The sequence below is a fragment of the Podarcis cretensis genome (genome assembly GCF_951804945.1).
Source record: "Podarcis cretensis genome assembly, chromosome: 14".
Lineage (NCBI taxonomy): Eukaryota > Metazoa > Chordata > Lepidosauria > Squamata > Lacertidae > Podarcis > Podarcis cretensis.
The window spans coordinates 6761582-6788244 of NC_137183.1; the positions used below are offsets into that span (position 1 = coordinate 6761582).

The window sequence follows — 26663 nt, forward strand, 5'->3', positions numbered from 1 at the left end:
GGCTCCGCGCCTGTGATTTTAGGGGTCCCCCGCTTGCCGTAGCGGGTGAGACCCGAACTAACGGAGCAGTCCTGCCTCGGAGCTCGAGGCTCGGACCGCCATTAAGCGCTGGCGCCGACCGGAAGTCCTCCTGGCATTAGCTCTTAACATTTGCCAGGGAAAGAGTGGTGTTTGGTTGCGTCTATATCAGGAGCGGTTTTTCTGTTAAGTCTTGAGATGTCATGCAGATTGGTTGGCCGCTAAATGAGGTAAAATGCAGCATTTGGGTTCTTGCTTATTGACAAAGGTTGTGCTGCTATAAATCTTTAAATAAACCTGCAGAAATAATGACGGTGAATATTAACTTTGTGTTTTCTTTTTCCTTCACTTTCCAGCAAAACTGTACAATCTAAGGTGGACTGCATTTTGGTAAGTAGCCTTGAAACCAAAGTTGCTTTCATATTCACCTAGTTTGTGCAGGGGCTGAGCCTCCTCTGCTTCCAACTCTGTCGTACGCTGCCAGCTTCTTTAAAATAACCCAGGCTGGGAAGCTTGAAATGGAAAGCTTTCTGTAGCTGACAGGGAGCAAAAGTACCCTCCTCTTGCAGAGTAGGCTTTTGTCTCATCACATGGAAAACAGACCCAGCAGTAAGCTAAAACTAGATCTTTTATTTAACAACACCAGCCCCTACTTGTTTTATAAGAAGCCAGGAGAAAAAGAGGTGAAAGAAAAACTGAAACTCACAACTCAATACAGTGGTACCTCAGGTTACATATGCTTCAGGTTACATTCGCTTCAGGTTACAGACTCCGCTAACCCAGAAATAGTGCTTCAGGTTAAGAACTTTGCTTCAGGATGAGAACAGAAATTGGGCTCCGGCGGCGCGGCAGCAGCAGGAGGCCCCATTAGCTAAAGTGGTGCTTCAGGTTAAGAACAGTTTCAGGTTAAGTACGGACCTCTGGAATGAATTAAGTACTTAACCTGAGGTACCACTGTAAGGCCATTTTGCTTTCTGGGCCTAGAATCCTGGGAATTGTAATTGGTTAAGGGTGCTGAGAGGGACGTGGGTGGCGCTGTGGTCTAAACCACTGAGCCTCTTGGGCTTGCTGATCAGAAGGTCGTGGTTCGAATCCCCGCGACAGGGTGAGCCCCCGTTGTTCGGTCCCTGCTCTTGCCAACCTAGCAGTTCGAAAGCACGCCAAAAAGTGCAAATAGATAAATAGGTACCGCTCTGGCAGGAAGTCAGGGGTCCCTTTACCTTTTACCTTTAAGAGGTTCCAAAACTCTTTGCAGGACCCAACCAGCAACCAGCCAATTTTTTCTCCACCACAGAATGGGCAGGAGGCGCTTGGGCCTTAGTCTTTAGTGGCAGAATTGTGCGCTCTCTCTCTCTCTCCTGGTTTCTAGCAGTGGAAAGAGAGTAGAGAGCCTTCTCTGATTTGTATATATACATTGATAATGACCACAAATAAAGTGATTTTTTTGTCATCTGGTAACTCAAAGGTTTATCTGGGGCAAAACAAGCTGTGTGTGTGTGTGTTTGATAGAACTCCCTCTTGCACTTTGATGTGCTTTTGAACAGCTCCTGCCAACCTAGCAGTTCGAAAGCACGTAAAAGTGCAAGTAGATAAGTAGGTACCGCTCTGGTGGGAAAGTAAACGGCGTTTCCGTGCGCTGCTCTGGTTCGCCATAAGTGGCTTAGTCATGCTGGCCACACGACCCGGAAAAACTGTCTGCAGACAAACATCGGCTCCCTAGTCCTGTAAAGCGAGATGAGCGCCACAACCCCAGAGTTGTCTGTGACTGGACTTAACTGTCAGGGGTCCTTTACCTTTTTTTTTTTTTTTTAAGGGTGCTGAGAGTTTTTAGGAGACCCCAGATCCCATCACAGTTTCAAGAATACTCCTGGGAAGATGGATTGACTGTTAAACCCATTATAACTCTTAACAACTCTAAGTGCACCCTTAGCAAACTGCACTTCCCAAAAGTCTTTGGGGGAAGCCATGATTTTTTTTTTTAGAAAAAAAGAAACTATTAATTTTCAGAATAAATGCAAAATACAAACAACATCAAACATACTGATACAAAAGTAAAATAAAAAAATTGGAAGACTAGACTGGATAAGAGAGAAAGGAAGAAAATGGAAAATAATACCCTACATTAATTTGTGTGATGCATCTTTTACAATCACAATCCAAGGCACCTAGAAAACACTTTATCCTAATCTTCTAAAATATATACTCTCCACAAACCTAATGGGACCATTGTTCAGTCTCTGTGATATATATCAAATATATAGACTAAATAGTATAAAAATGATCTGATTTAGATTCTCTCCTAGTTACTTTTCTTTGATATGTAAGGCGTTTAGAGAGAGCTAGACTGTGATTTAATTTGTTGGCAGCTGCCCAGATTGGCAGGGGTGACCCAGTCAGATGGACGGCATATAAATAATGTAGTAGTAGTTGTTAAGGAAAATTCTGGGTACCAGTCCCCCGCGGGTCCATGCGGTCAGTAAATGTAGGAAATTCCAGACAAGCAATTTGGAGCAAAACAGCAGTCAGTAGGCTTAGATCCTTTATTGTTGCGCAACAGGTTCAACAGCAGCAAGTGAACCCAGAGCATGGGGCAACATTGACTTTTAAAACTTCCCACCACATCCCAGAATACAGTTCGCACAGCATCATTGATACATCATCTTTACATCACTGACGTGTCACCAAAGGGAGGGGTAGACAGGGGTTACACTAGTTCAACCTTGGCAAACATGTCCAGACAAGTCCTTGGTCCAAGATTAGCATAGGCAAAACATGTCAGGGCAAGACCCAGGTATAAGATTAGCATAGGCAAACACCTCTGAAGTCCCATCACCCAAAGTGCAATAGAACTTCCTTTGCATGTCCGGACCCCTATGCAAGACTGGTGAAGGGATTACCGGTAGGTTTTCCTTGGCCAACAATCAGCTCAGCAATTGTCACTTCTGGTTACTTCCTGGAGTCCCTTTTTCAAGGGCAAAATAGCGTTGGAAAGGAAGAAACTGGCAAAGGAGTTGATTTTATATTATTTTTAAAGCTAGGTAACTTCCCTGAGCTGTCAAGTTGAAAGGATACATTCAGGCATAATATTTGTAACATTTTACAACTTTAAAGATGTGCCCTCCCCCGTAATTTCCGTAACATAGTAGCATTAGTACAGTGGTGCCCCGCAAGACGAATGCCTTGCAAGACGGAAAACTCGCTAGACGAAAGAGTTTTCCGTTTTGGAGGTGCTTCGCAAAACGAATTTCCTATGGGCTTGCTTCGCAATACGATAATGTCTTGTGAGTTCCTTCGGGTTTTTTTTCCTCCCCCCCCCCCCTTTTTCTAAGCCGCTTATCCGCTAAGCCGCTAAAAGCCGCTAAACCGCTAATAGCGCTAATCCGCTAATCCGTCAATGGGCTTGCTTCGCAAGACGAAAAAACCGCTAGACGAAGAGAATCGCGGAATGGATTCTTTTCGTCTTGCGAGGCACCACTGTAGTAGTGTATCCCAAACTCTTCCCAACCAATAATCAACCAAGGAAAGTGAGCAAGATTTCCATTGACAGTCTATTGACATTCATGCCACCACTAGTAATAGAAATACCAGTTTCTTATGAGATACTGTGGGATTTGTGTTGCTTTTTATCAAAAGCAAGGCCAAGACTGGATCTGGTGTTAGTGACTGATCTATGATTTGAGGGATAATGCTAAAAACCTTTATCCAAACACTATGTGAGACTTCACATTCCCACCACATATGGAATATATGTTCCAATAGTATTACTGCCTCACCAGCATAGTGAAGAGATGTTTGTATTGATTTCTGAAAACCATGCCGGAGTCCAATACCACCTAAGTATTGTTTTTAGAGTGGATTCTTGAATCCTAGAAGATAGTAGTTTTCAATGGAGCATTTACTCAAATTTGAACCTACTCATGTTCATCAATCTGAAATTTAAGGTCACCATCCCAGGATATTCTAAGTTGCTGGGAGGAGCCCGTTGCCTAGCTTATTAGCAACTTGTAAATATTGGATACCAAACCTTTAAAATTCAGAGATATTTGAGCAACTAAGGATTCAAAAGTAGAGAAAGTAAACAATCCCCCTTACAAGGTAGAGATTTAGCATATATAGTAATTTGAATTAACTGTGGTATATTTCCAATCTTTTCCTTTAGAGTAGACATGGAAGGATGACTATTAGGAATAATATACTTAATTCTATAAATTCCTGCTGCCTTCCATTCTTTATATTGCACATATTTATCTGTAAGGCAGAATGATGGGTGGTCCAGTACGGGAATTAAAGGGGATGTAGGCAGAGCTAAATGTGAACACCATCTCTTAAAGTGTTTAAAGTGGTATGATACCGATTTAAATGTATAGTGCAGATGGGGCCTAAAAGATTGAGGACGCAAGAAATTTAGAGAAGAGTTCTGTATTGATTGCTGAAATTGAAACCATAGCAGTTTAGCTGTAATTTCATTTTGTGCAAAAATATACACTCTTTGCTACTGACTGTGAACTCTGTTAAAAATTCTGTATTTAGCAAGAAGTTGAGAAGTTTACAGATCTACAGAAACTCTACCTCTACCTTCAGCTGCCTTCTGGTCCTAGCAATGGAGAGAAAAGGTATGTACGTGTCAGAATAGTCATATAATTCACATTTGCTGCCTAATTTCCTGTTGTTTGGTGTGACAGATATTTTGTTGAAAGGCTGCTGAGGAAGTTGGAAAGACAAAGAAGTCTGTACCTTGTGGCAGTCTGGCTATGGCTCTGTCCCACTGCCCAGGACCAGACCTCATCATTGGGGTGGGGTTAGGGTAATAGGCATGATAGAAAAGTGGGGTGGGGGTACTGCCTTTGCTGACCAGCTCCCTCTCATTGCTGACCCTGCTATTGTGGGTAGTGATAACTTTTAGTTCATTAGATATTATCTTTCTCTTCCTTTGATATCTCAAAAGTACACCTATATTTGAGGTGTTGGCAACAGGCAAAATTGCAGAAAGCAGATTGGTTAAGAGTCCAGGTGATCTATTGAAATTGGAACCTCCATGGAACCCGAGTCTGCCAGTCTGTCCTTTCTCTGCTTTGGATTCAGTACACATTGGATGGTAATATCGCAATAATAAAAGTCGTCCTAATTGACCCTCTTTTCTCCTGGCTCAGCGATCAGCTGTCTGTGTCATCCAGCCGCGCCCAGCAAATGCACGCCTTCTCCTGGATCCGTAACACCTTAGAGGAGCACCCGGAGACATCCCTCCCCAAGCAGGAGGTGTATGATGAGTACAAGTGAGTGTTTTCAAATGTATTGTGGAGAGGTGGGTTTACTTGTGCACTGGGAGAATATCAAGGAGGAGGGTGTCCCGGATTAAACAATGAAATACTTAACTTGTGCTGCAAAGCAGAACAGCACTGCATGAAGCCGGGCAGGGGGAGCCCTCGTGAATAGTGGAGGGCAGGGGTCGGCAACGGTTTTTGAGGCCAAGCTGGTCCACTCCCTGGCAGACCTATCAGTGGGCTGGAGTGTGCGCACCTGCGCCTGCTCGTGCGCTCAAGCTATTTCCAGTGCTCTTCCGGGTCGGAAGAGCGTATGCACATGGGCGTTTCTCTGTCCCGCGTACGCTATTTTTGGCACTCTTCCAACCTGGAAGTCAGTCCCCGCGGCGAGAAAAAAAATGGCACTGTGAAAAAATCATGGAATCCCCACACCAATCCACGGAACCCACTGCTGCCGCACACTCGCCTAGGCATCAGCAGTGATGGGCAGAGCATGGCATGTGTGTGGCAGCAGCACCCTTCCCAGCTGTCTGAGACCACACTTTGCTTTTCTTCATGGGCAGGCTGGCCCTCCTGCTAGGTTCTGTCTTACTAGGAGAGTTGCCACGGGCTCAGCCAGACAATGGCAGAATTGCTCGTTCAGCTTTCAGGTTCAGTGTGCTGGCAAACGTAGCCGAGCGTCTCTCCTCCCGTGGCTTTGTAAATTATTAATCCCCTCTGTACAGCCTATAAAAGTGATCCCTTGACCCACAAAGGCTGCATGGTAGATGGTCGAGGCAACAGTGCTGGCGTGTGTGTGAACCAAAGGGCAACGGTAAAAGCTATTTGAGTGCCGAAATGTACTAGATGGAAGTGGGGTGCTTGTCTGGGCACGGGAAGTGTTTCATGCCCTCTGCTTTATGCATAGCACAGTATTAGCTGCTCGTATTTTCAAAATCATTTGCTGCTTCCCACATAAGGTGCTGGTTGTCACACCCTAAGCTGTGCACAGCACTTCTGCACTTGCTAGTCCGGCATGAAATTCTTCCCCCTTTTAAAGGCAGCCCTGTGGGTTCTGCCGTGCCCTTTCCCTTCTGAATCATAGAATCATAGAGTTGGAAGAGACCACAAGGGCCATCGAGTCCAACCCCCTGCCAAGCAGGAAACACCATCAGAGCACTCCTGACATATGGTTGTCAAGCCTCTGCTTAAAGACCTCCAAAGAAGGAGACTCCACCACACTCCTTGGCAGCAAATTCCACTGTCAAACAGCTCTTACTGTCAGGAAGTTCTTCCTAATGTTTAGGTGGAATCTTCTTTCTTGTAGTTTGGAACCATTGCTCCGTGTCCGCTTCTCTGGAGCAGAAGCAGCCTTCTGCTTGAAGGCTTTCCCAAGGAAACCCCCAGAGGGGTTCCCCATTACAGGTGTGTCTCAGATGTGGTCCTCAGCAGCTGAGGAAAGCTGCCTCTTGGATTCTCCCCTGGAAAGGTCACATCCGGGCTGTGTGGGCAGGCGATGATGGGCGCTGCAGTATCCTGCCTCCACTGTGAACTTGAACTGCCACTCCTGCCTGTTTCCTGCTGCACTTCTGAAGAGAAGGGAGGACTTTTGGGGACAGGTTATAGCTTAGTAGTAGAGTGCGGGCTTTGCAGGTGGAATGACCCAAGAAACTTGTTTGGCTAGGGATGATGGGAGCTGGAGTCCTGCAGCATGTTGGACCATAGGTTCGTCATCCCTGGTTTAAAAGGTGCATACTGCTTTTCCAGAAAGTAGTCTAAAGCACTTTGGAGCTGATTGACTCAACATAGATGGCCCTCATTTTGATCCTGTGCCTGATCCCCTGTTTTTTTTTTGGGGGGGGGGTTGGTTGCTTCTCACTGGAGGGGCTGTAGCTGAATGAATGACAGAGCACATGCTTTGTGTGCTGAAGGTTGTAAGTTCAGTTCCCGGCACTCCCAGTTGGCAGGCAGCTTTCTGTGGCCTAGTCAGAGCATACCACTGACCAGGACTTTGGGGAATTAATCGCTGGACAGTACCATGTTGTCTACCCTGGGTTAGATAGGCCAGTGATTTGGGGACAGGCCAAAGCTATATGGATGGATCAATCTATGGTCTTTGTATATAATGTGCATTAGCAGTCTAAGACAATAGCCAGTTACATCTGGGCAGCATAGTTTCCTCTTTCTAAAAAAGGCTGTGTGTGAATGAGGGGGAGAACAGGCTTGTGCTTTTTTTTGCTTGGCTTTAGCCAATTCCAGTCCTTCTTAATGCAGGAGCAGGAAGCTTCCTACCTGCAAGTCTTATGTACAGGTATTACAAAAGACTGACTAGAGTCTTTGGAATATGTACTGGCCAGGAATCAAAGATCACACGGGAAGTTGTTTGTTCATCTGAAAACTTTTGTAGGCTGTCGGAAGAGCACCGTTTGGAAAACTTGTTTTGCTTTCTTGTCCAAACGTGGTGCAACATTTGTGAAAATTATACTTATAAAATATGAAAGGGGGTGGGTGGGATCAGACGTTACTTAGGGACACTTACCCATTATATGCAAGCCTCTTTGAGATGAACAGAACCTCTCCAAACTGAGGCAATGGGCTGTGAAATTGCAAATGCAATTTAGTGTAAACAGGTGTAAAGTGATGCACATTGGTCATTAGAGGGGGGGAAATCTTTGTTTCACAGTTATTCTGCTGGGGTCTCTGATGGTGACTGACCAGGAACAATACCTTGGGGTTGTAGGGGATAGCTTGATGAAGGTGTCAGTCCAGTGTTCGGCAGCTGTGAAAAAGTTGATCCAGGAAGGGAATAGACTTCCAGGACTTTTGGGGAGGAAGATGGCAGACTAGGCATCTCTTGCGAGATAATTATGTGGTGATTAAAGATAGCCAACCCATAAGTCTTGGTTGTCACACTCTCTCTGGGAAGACAGAGAAAACGGAAAATAACATCTGATTCTCTGAAAATGCAGCTTTCCATGCTGGGAGACTGAGAAGTTTTGAGGGACCCAACAGGGGTGAGTAACCTAGACCAGAGGAACTGCTCAAACACCTCATAGTAGTCCTGAGAGTGAGTCCTTAGGGCGTAAGGCCAGCAAAAGCTCCATTTATTTTAATTACTTTTGAGACTGTTAGAAATTATAACTGACGTGATGGTTGAAATTTGAGTCTGGAATGTGAACTGATTCCTGGCTTAAGAAGAGACAATCATTAAATAGCTGAATGCAAAACAGAAAGCATGTTTTAATTCTTTGTGTCTTAGAAAGATTCTAAACGGTTAAGGGGTGTTCCAACTGTTAGAACTCTTTATTTTGTTTTGTTTTTAACCTTTCGTTCCTCTGGTGAAAGTGCTGGCTGCAAAAGTTAAACTAGTTTATCTATGCCACTGTGGGAAAAGAATGTGGTCTGGAGATAAGGAGACTAAGATCTTAAGGTGAAGAGTGTGGATTGTTAATAAAACCAAGAACACTCAGTATGGCAGAAACACTGTTGGGCACCCCATTGACTGCTGGCATCATGCAGCAACTACTAGATGAGCAATTAAAATAAATCAGGGCTGAGATGGATAACATGGTGAATGAAAATGGAACAGATAAATAATGTGGTTAAAGAAGACACAGAACCTTTGGATAATAATACTGATAAAGGACTGTAAGAACAGGAGCGTGGAATGGTAGAGCTGAAGGCAGAAGATGATGAAATGGAAAGGACCTTCACACAGGTGACTGGAGCAGTGAAATAGTCATGTGGTGGAGTTACAATGTTGGAGGAGTGGAAAGAAACCATGGATGGAGAGATTAAGAAATATTCTGAGCTGGCACAGGAAACAGCTGAGAGGAAAAGGATTTTGTGTACAATTTGGAGTGAATTTAGAGGAAAATGCTACCAATCCTCTAGCGACTTTCCTGGGAAAAGAATGGAAGAAGAGGAAATGGAAGGAACTTTTTTTTTCTAAGCTAGGTTGGAAATCACAGCCATCAGAAAATGGGATCAGAAGATGTGGAACTAGGTGTGAATTAATGAATCTACAATTAGTAAATAACCATGGATTACTCTTTTAATATATGGCCACAGTGGGGAGTCTCCTGTGTGAATAAAGGAGGTGGATTAATAGTTTCTCAACATGGAGGAATTGTTGAAGTTCTTGGAGGCAAAGTCGTAATGCTGGATTGGAGGAAGACTATTATTGACGTTTATCAATAATAATATTAATTGGAGAAACCCTCAGACTTTTTGTGTGGAAGGAAAAATGAGTGAACTTGAGATGTCTGATTCTGAAGACTGGGAAAATACTGCCTAGCAGGAAGAGGAACAGCTGGATATCATCCTGGAGTGAATACTCTGAATAATCTTTATACATATAACTGACAGACGGAGAATCAGAAGCCCTTTTTATTCCTCTCTCTTTTCCTTTCTTTTATTTTTTCACTCTTTTCTTATCTTTATCTCCCTGTTCCTTTTTCTTCTTCTTTTCTTCCCTTGCTTATGTTTATTTGTGTCTCCTACTCTGGTTCCCTGAGGAGACTGTACGCAAGTGAAGGTGAGGACTGGCCAGTGAAGGACCCTGTGTGAGAGGCTGGGAGAAGAATCCCCAGGTGAGAGCTGGGAAGGTCCACCCCCTTCTGTATGAGACAAGAATTAAGTTCTGCCTTTGAGACAGGGCTTTGTACTTACTTTGGGTTTTTTGTTTTTTGCTTTTTAAAATTTAGATTAGTTTGCTTTTTATTTCATTGTATGATGAAAACATTTCCACAAAAAATTATGTGGAGAAAAATTTAAAAAAAAAAACTGCCAGTATCATTATTCCGTTATACATATATGTGGTTGAGACCATACTGGAATGCTGTGTACTCTTTGGGTTGCCTCACCTCTGAAAGGATATTGCAGAGCTGAAAAAGGTTCAGAAAATGGCAACTAAAATAATTAAGGGGTTGGAGCAACTCCCTTGCAATGAATGGTGACAACATTTGGGTTTTTTAAATTTTGAGAAATGGTGACTAAGGAGAAACATGAGGTGAATAAATGATGCATGGCATGCAGAGAATGGATAGGCCTCTCTCATAATACTAAAGGTTGGGGACATCCAATGAAGCTGAATGTTAGGGCAGACAAAAGGAAGTATTTCTTCACATAGTTTAACTATGGAATGCACTCCTATGAGGTGTAGCGATGGCCACCAACTTGGCTGGTTTTCTAAAAGGATTAGACAGATCCATAGAGGGTAAGGCTATTAACAGCTACGGCCCTAATGGCTGTGCTCTACCTCAACGTGCCTTTGAAAACAAGCTGGTGATCGCAGACGAGGAGAGCCTTCTTCCTGTTTTCAGGACCGTGACATAGTGCATCATAGCGGACATGCGGTTGACTACTGCGGGAATGGAATGTGGGGCCAAATGGACCCTTTGGCCTGAGCCGGCTTAAGTTGTCACTAGACCAGGGTCAGCTACCCATGGCTCCCGAGCTGCATGTGGCTCTTTTACACCTTTGCCGCGGCTCCGGGACGGATACTAGTGAGGGGAGGAGGCGCCTTGTGTGCCCCGACACTCCCCACTGTGGCGGACGCTGTACTGGCTGTGACGTCGCATGGGGGCGGTGCGTGCGTTAGTCACACACCGTCCCAACGTCACCTTCCCGCCCGCCCGCTTCATTGTAAGGGGCATGTACACTGGTCATTGCATTGAAAGGGGGCATGTACGCCGGTCACTGTTTTGAAGGGGAGTGAAGAACACACACATACAAAAAGGTAACTTGTTAATTTAACGTTTATTTCTATGAGGAGGGGGTCAAACAAAGAAATAATAAAAAAGTGACAAAAAAGTTATTTTTATAATGACGAGTTTTGCGGCTCCCAGTTTTTTTTTCCTTCGGAAACGGGTCCAAGTGGCTCTTTTTGTCTTAAAGGTTGCAGACCCCTGCACTAGACAATCTCATGGGGAAATTATCCTGGGGATGGGATGGGATCAAACTGTAGCTCGATTCATGTGCTCCATAAAAACGGTTGGAGCTGGTAGCCTGGAGGTAGAGTTGGGCAACCAGGTGGCTAGACCCAACCAAGTAGGCATGAGGGGGGAGACAGGGCAAGGCAGCAGTCTTTGTGACTGACGGGGAACCCTCAGCTAAGGCCCCTGTGGGGCTGTCCTGAGAGGGAGCCGCCGGGCTTTTCCAGGGCTGCTGACCCTGTTTCTTTGGTACTCCAGGAAAAGGCCAAAGCACCAGGCATGTGGATGCGGCCTTAAGTACTGCTTTGCTGACCTAGATAATTTAATACTAATTATTTATTATTTCTACTGCACCCATCTGGCTGGGTTTCCCCAGCCACTCTGGGCGGCTTTCAACAGAACATTAAAAACAAGATAAAACAAGATAAAACAACATTAAAAACTTCCCTAAACAGGGCTGCCTTCAGATGTCTTCTAAAAGTTGGATAGCTGTTTATTTCCTTGACATCTGATGGGAGGGCGTTCCACAGGGCGGGCACCACTACCAAGAAGGCCCTCTGCCTGGTTCCCTGTAACCTCACTTTTCGCAGTGAGGGAACTGCCAGAAGGCCCTCGGAGCTGGACCTCAGTGTCTGGGTAGAATGATGGGGGTGGAGACGCTCCTTCAGGTATACTGGGCCAAGGCCGTTTAGGGCTTTAAAGGTCAGCACCAACACTTTGAATTGTGCTCGGAAACGTACTGAGAGCCAATGTAGGTCTTTCAAGACTGGTGTTATGTGGTCTTGGTGGCCGCTCCCAGACACCAGTCTAGTTGCCCCATTCTGGATTAGTTGCAGTTTCTGAGTCACCTTCAAAGGTAGCCCCACGTAGAGCACATTGCAGTAGTCCAAGCGGGAGATAAGTAGAACATGCACCACTCTGGCGAGACAGTCCGTGGGCAGTTAGGGTCTCAGCCTGCTTACCAGATGGAACTGGTAGACAGCTGCCCTGAACACAGAATTGACCTGCGCCTCCATGGACAGCTGTGAATCCAAAATGACTCCCAGGCTGCGCACCTGCTCCTCCAGCAGCACAGTTACCCTATTCAGGACCAGGGAGCCCCCCACCCCCCACCCCCACCCCACCCTCCCAAAAACAGTACTTCTGTCTTGTCAGGATTCAACCTCAGTCTGTTAGCTGCCATCCATCCTCCAACCGCCTCCAGGCACTCACACAGGACCTTAAGCGCTTTCACTGGTTCTGATTTAAAAGAGAGATAGAGCTGGGTATCAGCCTTGCCCCAGTCCTGCTCTCATTCATTTCTTCTTGCTTCCCTTTTGTTTCAGGAGCTATTGTGACAATCTTGGATACCATCCATTAAGTGCTGCTGACTTTGGGAAGATCATGAAGAATGTCTTCCCCAACATGAAGGCTCGCCGTCTAGGCACAAGAGGAAAATCAAAATATCCTTTGTGGAAATGTTTTTGAAACCATTTCACTTAACTTTCCTGGAAATCAGGGTCAGCATCAAAGGCTGGCATGCCCCTGGACCTGTTCACTGCGGCAGCCTGCTTGTTCACCTGTCCTTCACTCTTGCAAGGAGGCAACAGTGGCAGGGAGGAGCAGGAGAAAGAAGGCTGGACATTTGCTCATTGACATTGTCTGGCAAGAGCAAGCAGACAATGGCAGTGGTGAGGCAAAGGTAGCTTTGGCCATGAGTAGGGGGAGCACAGGGGGGCAGTTTGCCTCACTATAAGAGTGGGGGTCCATTGTAGGCCTGGAAGGAACAATAAAAAGACAGAGCTCCTCTCTTAACCCTTGATCATTTTTGGATCACGCCGGCATTTCTGCCCTTAAATTCAGAAAGGACGTTCTGTTGACCAATCAGCTTTGTATCTATGTTAGGTCTGTGTAAGAAAGTTAATTTAATGCAAAGGGAAATACTGCCATTTTACAATTATTTACACCTTAATTTTTAAAAATCACGTATTGCTATAGTGGACTTCGGAAGAAAGCTTTTGTGCAGATGCCGACACTCCCCAACCTTGACTTCCACAAAACTGCCGATGGGGTAAAGTAGACACCTGAGCTGTTGGGCAGAATGATTAAGACCTTTTAGGTAGAACAAAAAGGCTTTAAGGAAAGCTGACAGCTTAGCGTTGCAGAATTAAAGATCACTGGGTTTGCTTTGCAGAAGTTGGAATGTTTAAAACTAAGGGATTTCATTATGTAGTAAATGGGAAGGAAGCGCAACCTTTTAAAACACAAGGTAAACCATAAGGTCAAAGACTCTTCTGACACTTGAGCTTGTTACATTTCGCGTACACATTGGGCGGGAAGAGAACAGCTCCTCTGCTTTCAGAAATATACTGCATGTCACTTCACTTCCACCCTTTGGAAATGTTGGGGCCAGGTGCCTGCCACATGACACAAAGAGCATGTTTTCACCATATATTTTTGCATCTGTCCAAATGCAGATGTGACCATCTCCTGTCTGCAAGCAGTAGTGTGGGAAATGGCATTAAAAGAGGGGGCAGATTTTATTCATAACTTTTTTTTGGGGGGGAGAGCATCTTTGAGGGCCCTCCAGATGTTGCCACACTCCAGACTCCCATCACCACCATCCGTAACCGTTGGCCATGTTGGCTGATGGGGACTGATTGAGACCATCAACATCTGGAAGTTCCCCGCAGGCATTCCATAAGCACTTTTTTGAAATGAGCAAACCTGATTTCAGTTTCCTTTTGTTAAAATGGTTACTGAAGCTTGGAGCTATGTTTTTTATCGGGTGTAGGAAATTTTGCAGAGCCACCATGACAGTGTCTGAAATCGTTTTAAAAGGCTAAATCAGAGTGGAAAATCCACTTCAGGTCCTTCAAGAACCCCAACATAATGCCAGAATTCTTTTACTTACCTTACTATGTTATGGAAGGGACACCATGGAGCTTGTGGCAAAAATAGCGACTCCTTTTCAAGGGAAGCAAAGCATCAACAAGGCCTTCCTTAAGCAGCAGCTCAGTACTAGCCCCAATCTCCATGGCTAGATTCAAATGCTGTGTACTTTTCACATACTATAGCGAAGCTGTTGCTGTTGCTCAGGCTCTCCTTTTTGTTTTTGTTTCAGCTGGAAGGGGCAGAGTCCTCTGGGCACCTGCAGAGTGCCGACGAAGAGGTGGTGTCAGCTGCCTGCCAGCTGGTCTGCCAGTGGGCCCAGAAAGTGCTCAGCCAGCCCTTCGATTCTGTCTTGGATCTGGCCCGCTACCTGGTCAAAAGCCACTACATAGGCACTAAATCAATGGCAGCTTTAACCGTGATGGCTGGTGCCCCGGCAGGTGAGGAACGTTGGCTCAGTGCACCACTTGATGTGCTGTTCCTGGGAGGAGAAGAAAAAATGTTGGCGTTTTCCATGTTATAAGGGGGCGGGGTTGGAGGGTTCATATTCCCCTGCTATAAATATGAGCATGGTGGGCCCATGCTGAAATCTCAACAGATTTCTCTTGGAAAGGCATTCTTGTTGGTCTGTAAGTAATCCGGTTTGGGGAGCAGAGTTTTCTCTGCACTGGCTCCACGGATTATTGCATATTCTCTCTCTCTCTCTCTCTCTCTCTCTCTCTCTCTGTGTGTGTGTGTGTGTGTGTTCCATTATCCTGTACAGTGCTTAGAAATATTAAACATACTAGTGGTTTGGAAATACTTATAAAGAAAGAAAGAAAGAAATTTTAACAAGGGGGGCCACTTGGGACAAATTCCTTCCTATATTAAACTGAGGGTGGAACAGTCCCTCCAGTGGGATCCTGCTATCTCACCTGATATGTGGGTTTTCTATATGCAGTGTATTTTATTGTGAAACATGACATTTCCCCACTGTATGACCAGAAGCAGTGCAGTCTGAGGAAGGCCTTTTCTCCTGAAAGTCAGTGTGCCATTTGGCATGCAAGCATCTCTTATCTGCCTGGGAAACATTTGGTCTCTTGTCTAGAGCTGCAGTAATGACTCAGTGGGGGACGGGGGGACGGGACAGGCCTAACTCTGCACCATGGAAAGACCCACCAGCTATCTGGTTGCAATACAGGAGGGCCTACAAACTCCTGCAGCAGGTGGACTTGACAATCGTTTAGTTGTTATTTCCATTTTACAAAGGTGAGGGACTTCAACTTCCATTCTCATTTCTGTATACAAGGAGGAGACTTGTGTCCCACAGAGATGTGTTCACTGGGGACCTTACAAAATTTAGTCACTGCCACCTCCTGCCAGGCATTTGAGGTGATCTTAGGCAGCAGTGGGAAACTCCCAGCCTTCAGGCCCAGTTAGGCCTGGCACAGGTCCCAGCTTGGCTCATGAGGTGTTTCCCCACAAACCATGCCTATGTGATGTCATATGTGGGGCAGGTATGTCCAAGACTACAGAGGGATAACTGGAAGCTTAATGTGAGCTCCCAATTCAATACCATAGCCAAGGGATAAAGCAAGACCCTTTGAAGGCACACACCCTGCACCAGTCAGCTGATTGGTGCCAAATGCCTGCCTTTAAAGGAGGTTACTGCAGCTGCTGACCAGCAGTCACAACGACCGCCTTTGAACTTGGACAATAGTTGTTGTGGTTAAGCAGACTGTGTGGCTTTTGCAGTTGTAGTGTAGATAAGCCTGATGTTGTGCTCCTCCAGGTACCTGAGGGCACAACCCTCTCCTCCTGTGCAAGTGAACCCAAACTGCGTCCGAAGAGCTCAGCCGAGGATTATGTGGGCCGTCATTTCCCATGCTGGTGCCCCCCTGCCATTTGGGACTACAATTCCCATCAGCCACAGCATCGTAAGACTGAGCTGGCTGGGGCTGATGGGAGTTCTGTTCCAACACAGCAGGAAGGCTCGTGTAGGTGCTCAAATGGCAGGCCTGCCTTACCCGCCCTCCTCCTCATCTTTTCCAGGAATCAAAGGGATCCCCCAGCCTTCGGCTTTTGTCCCAACCGCGGAGAGCAATTCCTTCCAGCCCCAGGTGAAGACTCTGTCCTCCCCAGTTGATGCAAAGCAGCAGCTGCAGCGGAAGATCCAGAAAAAGCAGCAGGAGCAGAAGCTGCAGTCGCCTTTGCCAGGAGAGTCCCCGGCCAAGAAGGTGGAGGGCACCACCAGCAATGGGGTCACCAGCCTTTCCAATGGGAGTCCAGCCATCTTGTCTCCTCAGCCCATTGGCATTGTCGTGGCTGCTGTTCCCAGCCCTATAACGGTAAGCTGTTGGTGTGGATCTTAGTAGACACAGTGGGCCCTAAACCTTTTGCTGACCTCTCCATGGGCTTCCAGGTGGGTAGTAAATTGGGGTGGGATTATCTTGGTTACTGCGTATGATGATTAGTAGAGGAAGACAGATGAATTCAATGTTATTTTCTCTGGAGATTGATTTGGGGGGAATACATGGAAGGAATTGAACTGATTTGTAGCAGGGGCTTTTTTTGAAATTAAATGGGGTTAAACAAATGGAAGCGAAAATGATTTGGGGTGATCTGAGGGTGGGGTGCAGATTTATTGTAGAACTTTTCTGGTGTGATTTGGATCAGGAAATTATCTGGCTTGGCCTTCTGTGACATTTAAAATCTTAAGTGTGAATCTATAAATAATAAACTAGCATTTACAGATTTTATGCAGGTTTGCGCCTGTGGCCCTGTGCTTTCATGTACCTTGCAAGATCCCTGACAATTGGGAAATGCAGCTATGCTCTCATTTCTTGTTCCTTGGTGAGGTCACCTGACGATCGGGGGGGGGGGAGAGGAAGCCTGGGGGGGAGAGGGAGGGAAGAGGAGAGGAGTCTCCCTCGCTGAAAAAGTGGAATAAGGCAGGTAGAGAGGTAGGGAAAAGGTGCAGCTGAGAATCAACATGTGGCAGCCACAGGGAGGCGCATGGAAGTTTGACGGTGGCAAGGAAGAGATCCTTGGCGATTTTGTGAGGGTTGTGGACTGTCAGTGCAGCAGAGTGGACGAAAGATGCATATCAGTGGAGAGCCCACTCCAGGAGTTTGGACAATAGTTGGTGGGGCAGGAGGTGTTGAGGAAGCCTTTTTTTGAGAATGGGGAAGAGACACATGTGTTTGGAAGCTGCAGGAGTTGATTTTTGATCGACATGAGTGGGTTAGAGAGTAAAAAAAACATAGGGCATGGGAGATTGTAGGGTGGGGGGCTGTGTCAAACAGGAAGTAGTGGAAGTGGACAGGAAGGAGGCTTGCCTTCTGTAGACCAAATTCGATCTGTTTAGTTTTTCTGGGTGACTGGTTTTATAAGAGGAGTAACTGGAACCTCATTTCCCTCCCCAACAGGTGCCGAGGACCCGGCAGTTGGTGACGTCGCCTAGTCCTGTGGGTTCAGCCGATGGCAAAGTTCTCCCGCTCAATGTCCAAGTGGTCACCCAGCATATGCAGTCGGTCAAGCAGTCACCAAAGACCCCCCAGAATGTTCCCGCCAGCCCTGTGGGTGATCGTTCTGCCAGGCACCGCTACCCTCAGATCCTGCCCAAGCCTGCCAACACCAGTGCCCTCACCATCCGATCCCCAACGACAGTGCTGTTCACAAGCAGCCCCATCAAGACCGTTGTCCCTGCTCAGCACATGAACGTGGTGAAAATGACCACCATCTCCCTTGCTCCGAGCAGCAGCAGCACCGGCAGCACACCAGTCAAGCACACGCCTTCAGTTGTCAGCGGTTCCGGAGCAGCCGATGAGTTGAGGACTGTCCCGCAGATTCAGAATGGGTCCGTCGTTTCGCTTCAGTCTCCAGGGCCCAAAGCTGGTGGCAGTGGAGGAGCAGCAGGAGGAGGCTTGGCTCCCTCTGCGTCTTCAGTTGAGGTCAAAATGGAGCCAGAGGCAGCCCTGGAGGAGACAGTGCTGCGGTGCCAAGAGAACTCAGACGCCTCTAAAGTTGCAAAGGTTGCTCCGAGCACCTCAGTTGGGCAGCAGAGGAAAGGTGAAGCAGAACTGTGGAAAGGTCAAGCCGAGGAGGTCCGCGGAGAAGGGAAATGTGTCCAGGGCTGTGACCCGAGAGCCGAGGAAGCAGGAAGGAAAAGCCTTGCCCAGCCCACTGAATCCCGCCCCGTTTCCACATTGGAGATCAGTCCTGGCACGATCACTCCCTCGGTTGCTATGCAGACCTTCTCTGGCACCAGCATCCCTGTGCCTCCCAGTGGTGACAAAGTGTGTGCTAAAAGCCCAAGGAAGCGGCTGCCATCTGCCTTTACAGACTCCCAGGGCCCCCCAGTCAAGAAGCTCTCTGTGGGGCAGGTCTCTGCAGCCAGCACAGAAGCCCCAAAAGCGGGAGGTGTGAAGAAAGTGCAGCAGAGAGTGGTGGCTGTGGCCAAGAGCGATGGGGCTGCAGCACTTGTGCAGGTGCCTGGCAAGGTGACCATCAAAGTCCATTCTGCGGTGCCCAGCAGCTTAGTGACCACTTGCCCCCTGGACACCGACCTTGTTCTTGACTCCAGCGATCCCACTTTAGGGCAGCAGCTGGCAGACTCCTCTTCAGACATCAAAGTGAAGTTGGAAGGGAATGTGTTTGTCTTAGAAAGCAGTTCCCAGCCCAGTGACGGCTTTAGCCCCAACATATGGCAGCATCTTGCAAAGAGCTCCGACTTTGCCCCTCTGAACTGCGAGCAGCAGCCGCTGCAGGAGGACGTCGGTGTTATGGCTCTCGCGGAACACGCTGGCGGCTCGGAGGCCTTGCCGAAGTCTGTCTGGGAGCCAGTGCACTTCGAAGGGCTCCAGCAGGCAGCTGCCTACGGCCAGCAGGTGCAGAGCCAGGGGCCAGAGCCCTCTCTGGAGCAGCAGCTACAAGGGCAGGCGCCAAGCCAGTTAGCTCTGCAGCCGGAGCTCAAGGAGTTTGAGGATGCCGCCTCGCAGTCCAACGAGAACTTCTTCTCCTTCGATGACGACCTGACCCAGGACAGCATCGTGGAGGAGCTGGTGCTCATGGAGGAGCAGATGTCCATGAACAGCTCTCACCTGTACGGGAGCTCCCTGGGCATGGCCCTCCAGAGCCAGGGTGCGGCCCAGGGGGCATCCCTGTCCTCTCACTCGAGCAGCACCCACTTCTACCACCCAATCCACAACAGCGGCACCCCTGTCCACACCCCAACGCCCACGCCCACCCCGACACCTACTCCCACACCCACTCCGACGTCCGAACTCATTGCAGGATCGCAGGGCGTGTCGCGAGAGAGCCCCTGCTCCAGGATGGCCCAGACAACGCCCGTCGACAGTGCCCTGGGGAGCAGCCGGCACACGCCCATCGGCACGCCCCATTCCAACTGCAGTAGCAGCGTCCCGCCGAGCCCCGTGGAATGCAGGAACCCCTTTGCCTTCACACCCATCAGCTCCAGCATGGCCTACCATGACGCTAGCATCGTCTCCAGCAGCCCCGTCAAGCCCATGCAGCGGCCCATGGCCACGCACCCCGACAAAACCAAGCTGGAGTGGATGAACGCCGGGTACAGCGGAGTGAGCAACCCGCCCGTCTCCAGCCATGGGATCCTCCCGAGCTACCAGGAGCTGGTGGAAGACCGCTTCAGGAAGCCCCACGCCTTCGCCGTTCCCGGCCAGTCCTACCAGTCTCAGCCGCGGCACCACGACACCCATTTTGGCCGCGTGACTCCTGTCTCTCCCGTCAGCAAGCAGGAGGGCTTCGCTGTGCCTGCGCCCCTCGACGGCAAAGGGGCAGGTTCCTCCCATAACAGCAGCTTCAGGTGCCGGAGCGTCAGCCCTGCCGTCCACCGCCAGCGCAATCTCAGTGGGAGCACTGCTTGCCCTGCTGGCAATGTGCTGCGCTTCAGCACGGCGACGGCCGCAACCGCAGCGCCCTTCGGCAGCCCTGTCACTCCGGAAGTCCACAACACGTTCAGCGCCGTCCACGCGGACGCGAGTGCCAGCAGCCTTGCGCAGAGGAGCCAGTCAGTCCCCTTGACCGTCATGATGCAGACGGCTTTCCCGCCTCCTCAGAAGCAGGCGAATTCTAAGAAGATAACAAACGTCTTGCTGAACAAGCTCGATTCGGATAATGATGACTCGGTGAGGGGCCTGGGGATCAACAACATGCCCTCCAACTACACGGCCAGGATGAACCTGACCCAGATTTTAGAAACTTCCTCTTCCACGTTTCCGAGTGCCAACGGCCAGAACGTGCTCAGCCCCAGCCCTTCGGTTTTCGAATTCCAAACACCAAGTTACCTCACGAAGAGCAGCAGCGCCGATCACATCCCTTTTGCTCCCGGAGATAACCAAGCACAATCGGAGCCTCTGGAGGAGGAGGAGGAGCAGCAGCAGCAGCAACAGCTGGATTTCAGCAGCACCGTGAAAGACTTCCTGGGTGAGGGCAGCCTCCAGAGCAGCCAGCAGCTGGCCAACCAGGTGGCTTCTGATCTCAGCAACGTGGCCTCTGTCTTCTCCAATGACATCAGGTTGGCTTCCGATCTCTCGGGCAGCATTAATGATTTGAACACGCTGGACGCAAACCTGCTCTTTGACCCGGCTCACCAGCAGGGCCAGGACGATGAAGCAACACTGGAAGAATTAAAGAACGACCCCTTGTTCCAGCAGATCTGCAACGAGTCCATTAACTCAATGACTTCGGCAGGTTTTGATTGGATGGAGAGCAAGGACCATCCTGCTGTTGAAATGTTGGGTTGAATCTTTTTTTAAAAAAAAAGATTTAAAAAAATAAATAAATATATGTAATATGATGTATGTAGCACACTGTATCTAAAAGACAGACAGACACTTTGTATTTGTCTTAATGGAAGTGCCTCCCTGCAGCAGAAACATTGACTATGACTTAATTGTGGCATTTTTACAAAACGAAAAAAAAAACCCAACAACAACCAACACCTTTTGCTCCACCAGCTGCTCTATTCTTCAGCAGGGAATATTCAGTCTTACCCATTTTAAAGACTTTTCTGAAGGATACAGCCTGATCCAGAGCCAGTATTAGATTTTACAAATTTTTACTTACCGAACAGCACTTTTTTGCTGTTGCAAAAGAAAAAAGTGGCCGGGGAGGTTCCAAGAGTGTAGTGAGTCTAAATTGCTAAGGAAAGGGGCTTGCCAGTTCCCCAAGCAGTGTTACCTGGCTGCTCCTCCCTCTGATCATTTCAGTCAGTGCCGCCCTGAGTCCCTTGCTGGGCTGCTGTTCCCTGGGTTACCAAGCAAGCTGCACTGGAAGGAGTGGAGGCCACGCAGCAACCGTGTTCCTCAGATGGAGAGGGCTACATGCGCTTGGGTGTGGACACGGGGCCCTTGCACATGGTGGCGCATCCCTTGCGCTGGAGGGCCTGCACACATCTGTGAGGAGCGAGCCTGTAGAGGAAACGGGGGAAGCGGTCCAGGAGGCAAGAGTTCCCTGTGTATATCAGCACAGGTTGCTTGATTGGGTGATGGACTTTAAATGGCTGCTTCCCAAAGATTCTGGGCTCGCTATCGCCTCCTCTGTTTCATTGCTGTTAGAGAACCACAGAGGTGGGGGTCCCAGCTGTGGATAATGGCGGAGGAAGACTTGGGTAAAAGATTACCATACAGCTTAGAAGGTGGACGGTGTGAGAATGCTATACTTAGACACCAATACAACTTAAAATGACAATAAAGGGCTAAAAGGGGGAGCGACAGATAGGAACTATCAAGGAATGAGAAAGAAGCACTAAAATTTTATTGGAAAGTGTGTGTGTGTGTGTGTGTGCTTAGCCTTCTTTAGATGCTTGAAAATCTTAGCTTAAAAATCTATCTGTTTTTATTGGTTTTAATATCCTTGAGAGGAAATGTAATTCTGAGCCTTGAAACTTCATAAGACTTCATTCCGTTCTGTTTCCTATTTATTTATCAGAATTGGAGCAACCTGAAGTTAAGGTGGAAATGGTCCCAACCCATCCATTCTCACTTGTAAACAACATTTGGGGTGCAGAAAAGCAATTGCCTCTTCACTGATGTGCAGCCCCTCTGCTCTTTCCTGAGAAGCTGATAGAAAGAACAATTTTCATAGAGCCATAAGTGCTGCTAGATGCCATGGGGTTACAGACATGCTATGGGATGTATTTCAGAAGCTACCCTACACAAACCCAATGGAAATGGATGGGGGAAGATGCATAGGTTTGTTGGTGCCCCATTTCCGCCTGTTGCAAGCGGATGCGCCCAGCAGGAGCTGCCCAGGGAGTGTGGCCATTGCCTTTCAAAGGGCTGTGAAGAGAGAACAGCCAGCCATTAGCCAGCTGGGGCCTTACTCAGGCAGAAGGATCTGTGCCAGAACTGTGACTTCACCTGGGAAACCTTTTGCCAGATCCATTGTCCAAGGTTGCGGGAAGCTGTTCCCTGGGTGCTTGTGCTGTGTTTGCCTCCTCTTGTAACATGGGCTGATCATTTTGCACCTGCCAAAACCCAAGTAAGGTGTCAGGGCCAGAATATTTCTGAGAAGGAAAGAAAGAGAGAGAGATAGAGGAGCCGTTGCAAATGGTTGCCCATGAGACAAAGCAAGCAAAAAATGCACCAGCCAGTCATGGCAGGCTTTTGAGACTACCAGCCGGTCAGACGTAGATTGTGCCCTGATTGTTGGCACATGTAGGGCAGTTCCAGAGCAAAAGGTTTTAGGGCAGCAGTTCTGGCTAATGTGCTCGTGAGGAGGTGGTTTTCCCAGTGTTGTTGTGCCTCTGCTTCAAGGTGCTGGAATCCAGGCCCCGTGACAATACTTCATTTCAGGCCCCACAGGGGTTGCCAGCGTCTTACTCCATGTATGTGGGCCATAGCCAGCCCCTTTGGCGTCAGTGGGGTGGGGGGCAGGGAGCAAGGAGCAAGGGCCATGGGGAGTTTCCTGACTGCTTGTGTGTTCCTGGAGTTAAGGCAGCAGTGTATAGAAAAGTTGACTTTGGAGGCGAGGGCAAAGCAGCAACTACTTACCTGGGTACCCCAGAGGATTCCACAGCACATGCACCCAGTATATTGTGGTTTTTTAAAAAGAGAGAAATCCGATTTCTGCATGTTTTTTGGTTATAATTTTTAAGATTTGTGTGTGCGCACACGTTTTTCATTAAATAAAAAAAATCTGGAAGTACAGAGAATCAAACCAAACAAGAGATTTCCCCTTTCCATCTAGGTTTTTGTCCTGGGTGGCAGGATAGCTGTGTGTGTTTGTGTGTGTGTTCTCACATCCCAGGCCCTTAAAGGAGGCATGCTGGCGTATATTTTGAGCACTCCTTGGCAGAGAGGGATTCCTCCTTCACCCCTGCCCAGGCATTACTGCTGTGCAGATGGAGGTTCCCATTGGGTTCTCTGCCCCCCTCCAAGAATGGCACTCTTGGTTTGTCCCTAAGGTGATGGTAGTGAAGGTGTAGCAGCCTGGGGGGGGGGGTTGGTACATGTGCTGCTCACCTTCATCATCTGTCTGGCGCTCCTGATTGGCCAGCAGGGAGCTCTTGCCCACATCCAGATCAATTGGGAGTGGAGCACTTTTTTGACCGTTGTCCCACCTTTAACCCAAAATGTGTTGGATGCATTGTAGATACAGGTTTGAGCATGGACTGTAATGTAGATACAAGCTACAGATGGCTAGATTGAAATCAATTTTAAATGTGAGACATTCAAACTATCATGTGACCACTATCATTTTGTCTCTCCGCTCCCCCCCCCAATAAAAGAAAGGCCTGTTACCTTAATTTTGAAACGCCACTGGTAAATCGGACTGAAGCGATAATTCTGGGAATTCTGCGATAACTTAAAAGCGAATTGAATGGAAGTTAGGTTTGCAAGGAGGGCCTGGGGAACCAAAACTTTTTCACACACACTTCATGGTGCTAGACCCAAAATGGGGTTTTGTGTATTGTTGGCCTGTGCTTGTTTTGCGGTTTTCCTCTGTGTGTTTGGGGTTGTAATGGGCAGCTTGCTGGACCCCTCCCTCTTCCTGGTGCTTGCAACCCCTTCTGCTTTCTGCCTGCAGACAAGTCCCTGCTTCACACCAAAGCGTGCCATCTCCGGGGGAGGCGGAAGCCCCCTTCTGCCAGATAAGACCCCTGCGTAACAATGATAATTTTAGTTGTTCAGAGGGTTGCTCTCCTTGGCTAAAGGCGAATGAACTTGCACCCCCATGTACAGTATTGCCAAGAATATATTTTGGATTTGGCTGGCCAGCCTGTTGGACTGTGTGGGGTTCAGCTATTGCACTAAGGCTTCTGATGAACTGTGGCAGGCACATTCCTTAGGATAAATGCAACAAATTTGACGGCCCACGGATTATAAAAAAAAAGAGAAAAACAATGACTACAGAAAACTTTTTTAATGTGTTTCATTATTAAAAGGCAAAATGTCATGCAAATGACAGGTAACTTGTCTTATGTAGCAATGTGCATTGATCTCAATGAGATGTTTCTATTTCTTATTCTCTTACGTGAGAATCTTACAGCAGGAAGAAAAAAAAAGAACTGTTTTGTTTGCCTCACCATGTTAATACATGACCACCTGATGTGCATGCGTGTTCTCTTGACTTACCTTGTACAGTGCTAGGTAGACTCTTGTAACCCACTCTTTTTCATTATTATTATTTTTGCGCTGTATTAGATCTGGGTCTGTGCTAACCAGACAAGCATAGCTGAATCACCAGTTAGTTACATTTTTTTTTTTTTTTTACGTTTACTAATTCTGCTTAGTTATTGTTAAATACGTTACTTTCTCATTATCTTTATTGCTCTGGTGTTGGGGGGGGAACCCTTTTGGCATTTTTTTTTTCATGAGAATTCATGAAGTAAAGAATTTGCAAATAATTGCAATAAGCACTGACTTTTGAACTGAAAAAGAAGGAAATTGTTTCTTGGGCAGTGCAGCACCTGAAGTTTATATAAAGTCTTGTACTATACTTTTGTGCTTTCTATAAGGAAAGAAGAAAAAAACCACCCTCTCTACCTTTTCATCTAGTGCACAGATTCTTCTCTCTCTCTCTCCCCCACCCCTGGTGTTTTGTTGTCTGTTGTACCTACTGAAATGACAGTAGTTGGATATTGCAGTAGCATTTCAGTTGATTTTTTTATTGAAAGTGCTCAAAAATTTGTTTTTTTTTAATGTTTTCAGAAACAATAAAACATTTTATATTAAGCCGGACTTGAGGAGCAATTTATTACATGGACACGGGTGTTAAGAAACGCCGCGGGGGAGGGTGTGTCTCTCTGCAATGTGTGTGGGAAAGGGTGTATGCAAGACCTGTACAAGCCCCATGGAAACAAGCATTAAATGTGATAAACAAGAATGGTTCACATTGACAAGTTCCTTTGGAGCACTCAAACTGCCTTGCCTATGATTCACAACGTATGAAACTGCTTTAGACTCGGTCAGACCACTGATTGAGCTAGCTCAGTGTTGTCTACACCTGGTGGGCAGCAGCTTTCCAAGGTTTTGGATGGAAGTCTCTCCCAACCCCACCTAGAGATGCCAGGGATTGATCTTGAGATCTTCTGCATGCAAATTACGGCATATGCTCAGCTACTGAGCTGTGGCAATTCCAAATATATGGTTATTACTTGGGGGAGGGGTATGGGCTGTCCAAAGACTGGAAAACTGACTAGAAAACCCACTTTACAAAGTCACATCTCAATATCTTCCTCAGCTGGTGAGACAATTAACGGGGACTGCCCAACATGATGGACCAAGCAGTGCTAGATTACCAAATAGGCAGGGCCTATGGGCATAGCTGTCAACGTTTTCCTTTTTTTTAAGGGAAATTCCCTTATTCCAAATAGGATTCCTCGCAAGAAAAGGGAAAAGTTGACAGCTATGCCCATGGGCCCCACTCCTTTTCGGAGCCCCACGACAACTGATCAAAATAATACAGATTTGATATTGAAAGAAAATTACAAAAAGGTATTAGGAGATCATTTATGAGGCCCCACCTCACCCAGATTTCAGCTGCCTTGGGGTCTCCACAGGATTTAATCTGGCACTGGGACCAGGAAACCAAATTCTGCAGCCAACCAACCTCACTGAGTGACCTTGGGATCAGTCACTCTCAATCTAACATACCTCACAGGCTTGAGATAACACCACTGTGGAGGCAGAGCCATATCTGCCACTTTGGAGGTAGAAGGCTAGGATAGAAAAGTAAATAACCTTTGAAAAATTATGTGGAAAACTACCCTATTTTTCCATGTATAAGACTATGTTTTCCCCCTTAAAAATGTCAAAAATTAGGGGGTGTCTTATACACGGATAGTGCCGAGGGTGGACTGGCAATTGGTTGCCACGAGCGGGGGGGGGGGGGGGTGCGTCTTGTACATGGGGCATCTTATAGATGGAAAAATACGGTATATATTTCAAGAGGTTTTCACCCTGCACTTGGGTGGAAAAAGCTCTCAAGATTGCCTTACAAAAAAGAGAGTTGGGCTTGCAATCTAAAGCATCTTCAGTCTTTTCCTACCTGGTAACCATTTTTCATAGGCACCCATATATTTGTATGGTGACAGACTGTGCTGCTGCTGTGACCCACCTCAGAGCAGACCAGGACC

At 47.4% G+C, this 26663-nt stretch overlaps 1 protein-coding gene across 1 annotated transcript in view; it reads left to right on the top strand.

Moving 5' to 3' along the window:
* RFX7 (regulatory factor X7) overlaps positions 1-25260 on the top strand; it is a gene marked incomplete at its 5' end in the record, with an annotated part of 46795 nt that extends 21535 nt beyond the window's left edge. Inside the window, 8 exons of the mRNA XM_079953152.1 lie at positions 375-408; positions 4549-4631; positions 5169-5291; positions 12520-12636; positions 13160-13244; positions 14298-14505; positions 16097-16392; positions 17473-25260. Of these exons, the coding sequence (XP_079809278.1) occupies positions 375-408; positions 4549-4631; positions 5169-5291; positions 12520-12636; positions 13160-13244; positions 14298-14505; positions 16097-16392; positions 17473-20826 (4300 nt within the window). The 3' untranslated portion in view covers positions 20827-25260. The remainder of the gene's footprint in view (positions 1-374; positions 409-4548; positions 4632-5168; positions 5292-12519; positions 12637-13159; positions 13245-14297; positions 14506-16096; positions 16393-17472) is intronic.
* Between the last annotated feature and the right edge of the window lie 1403 nt (positions 25261-26663).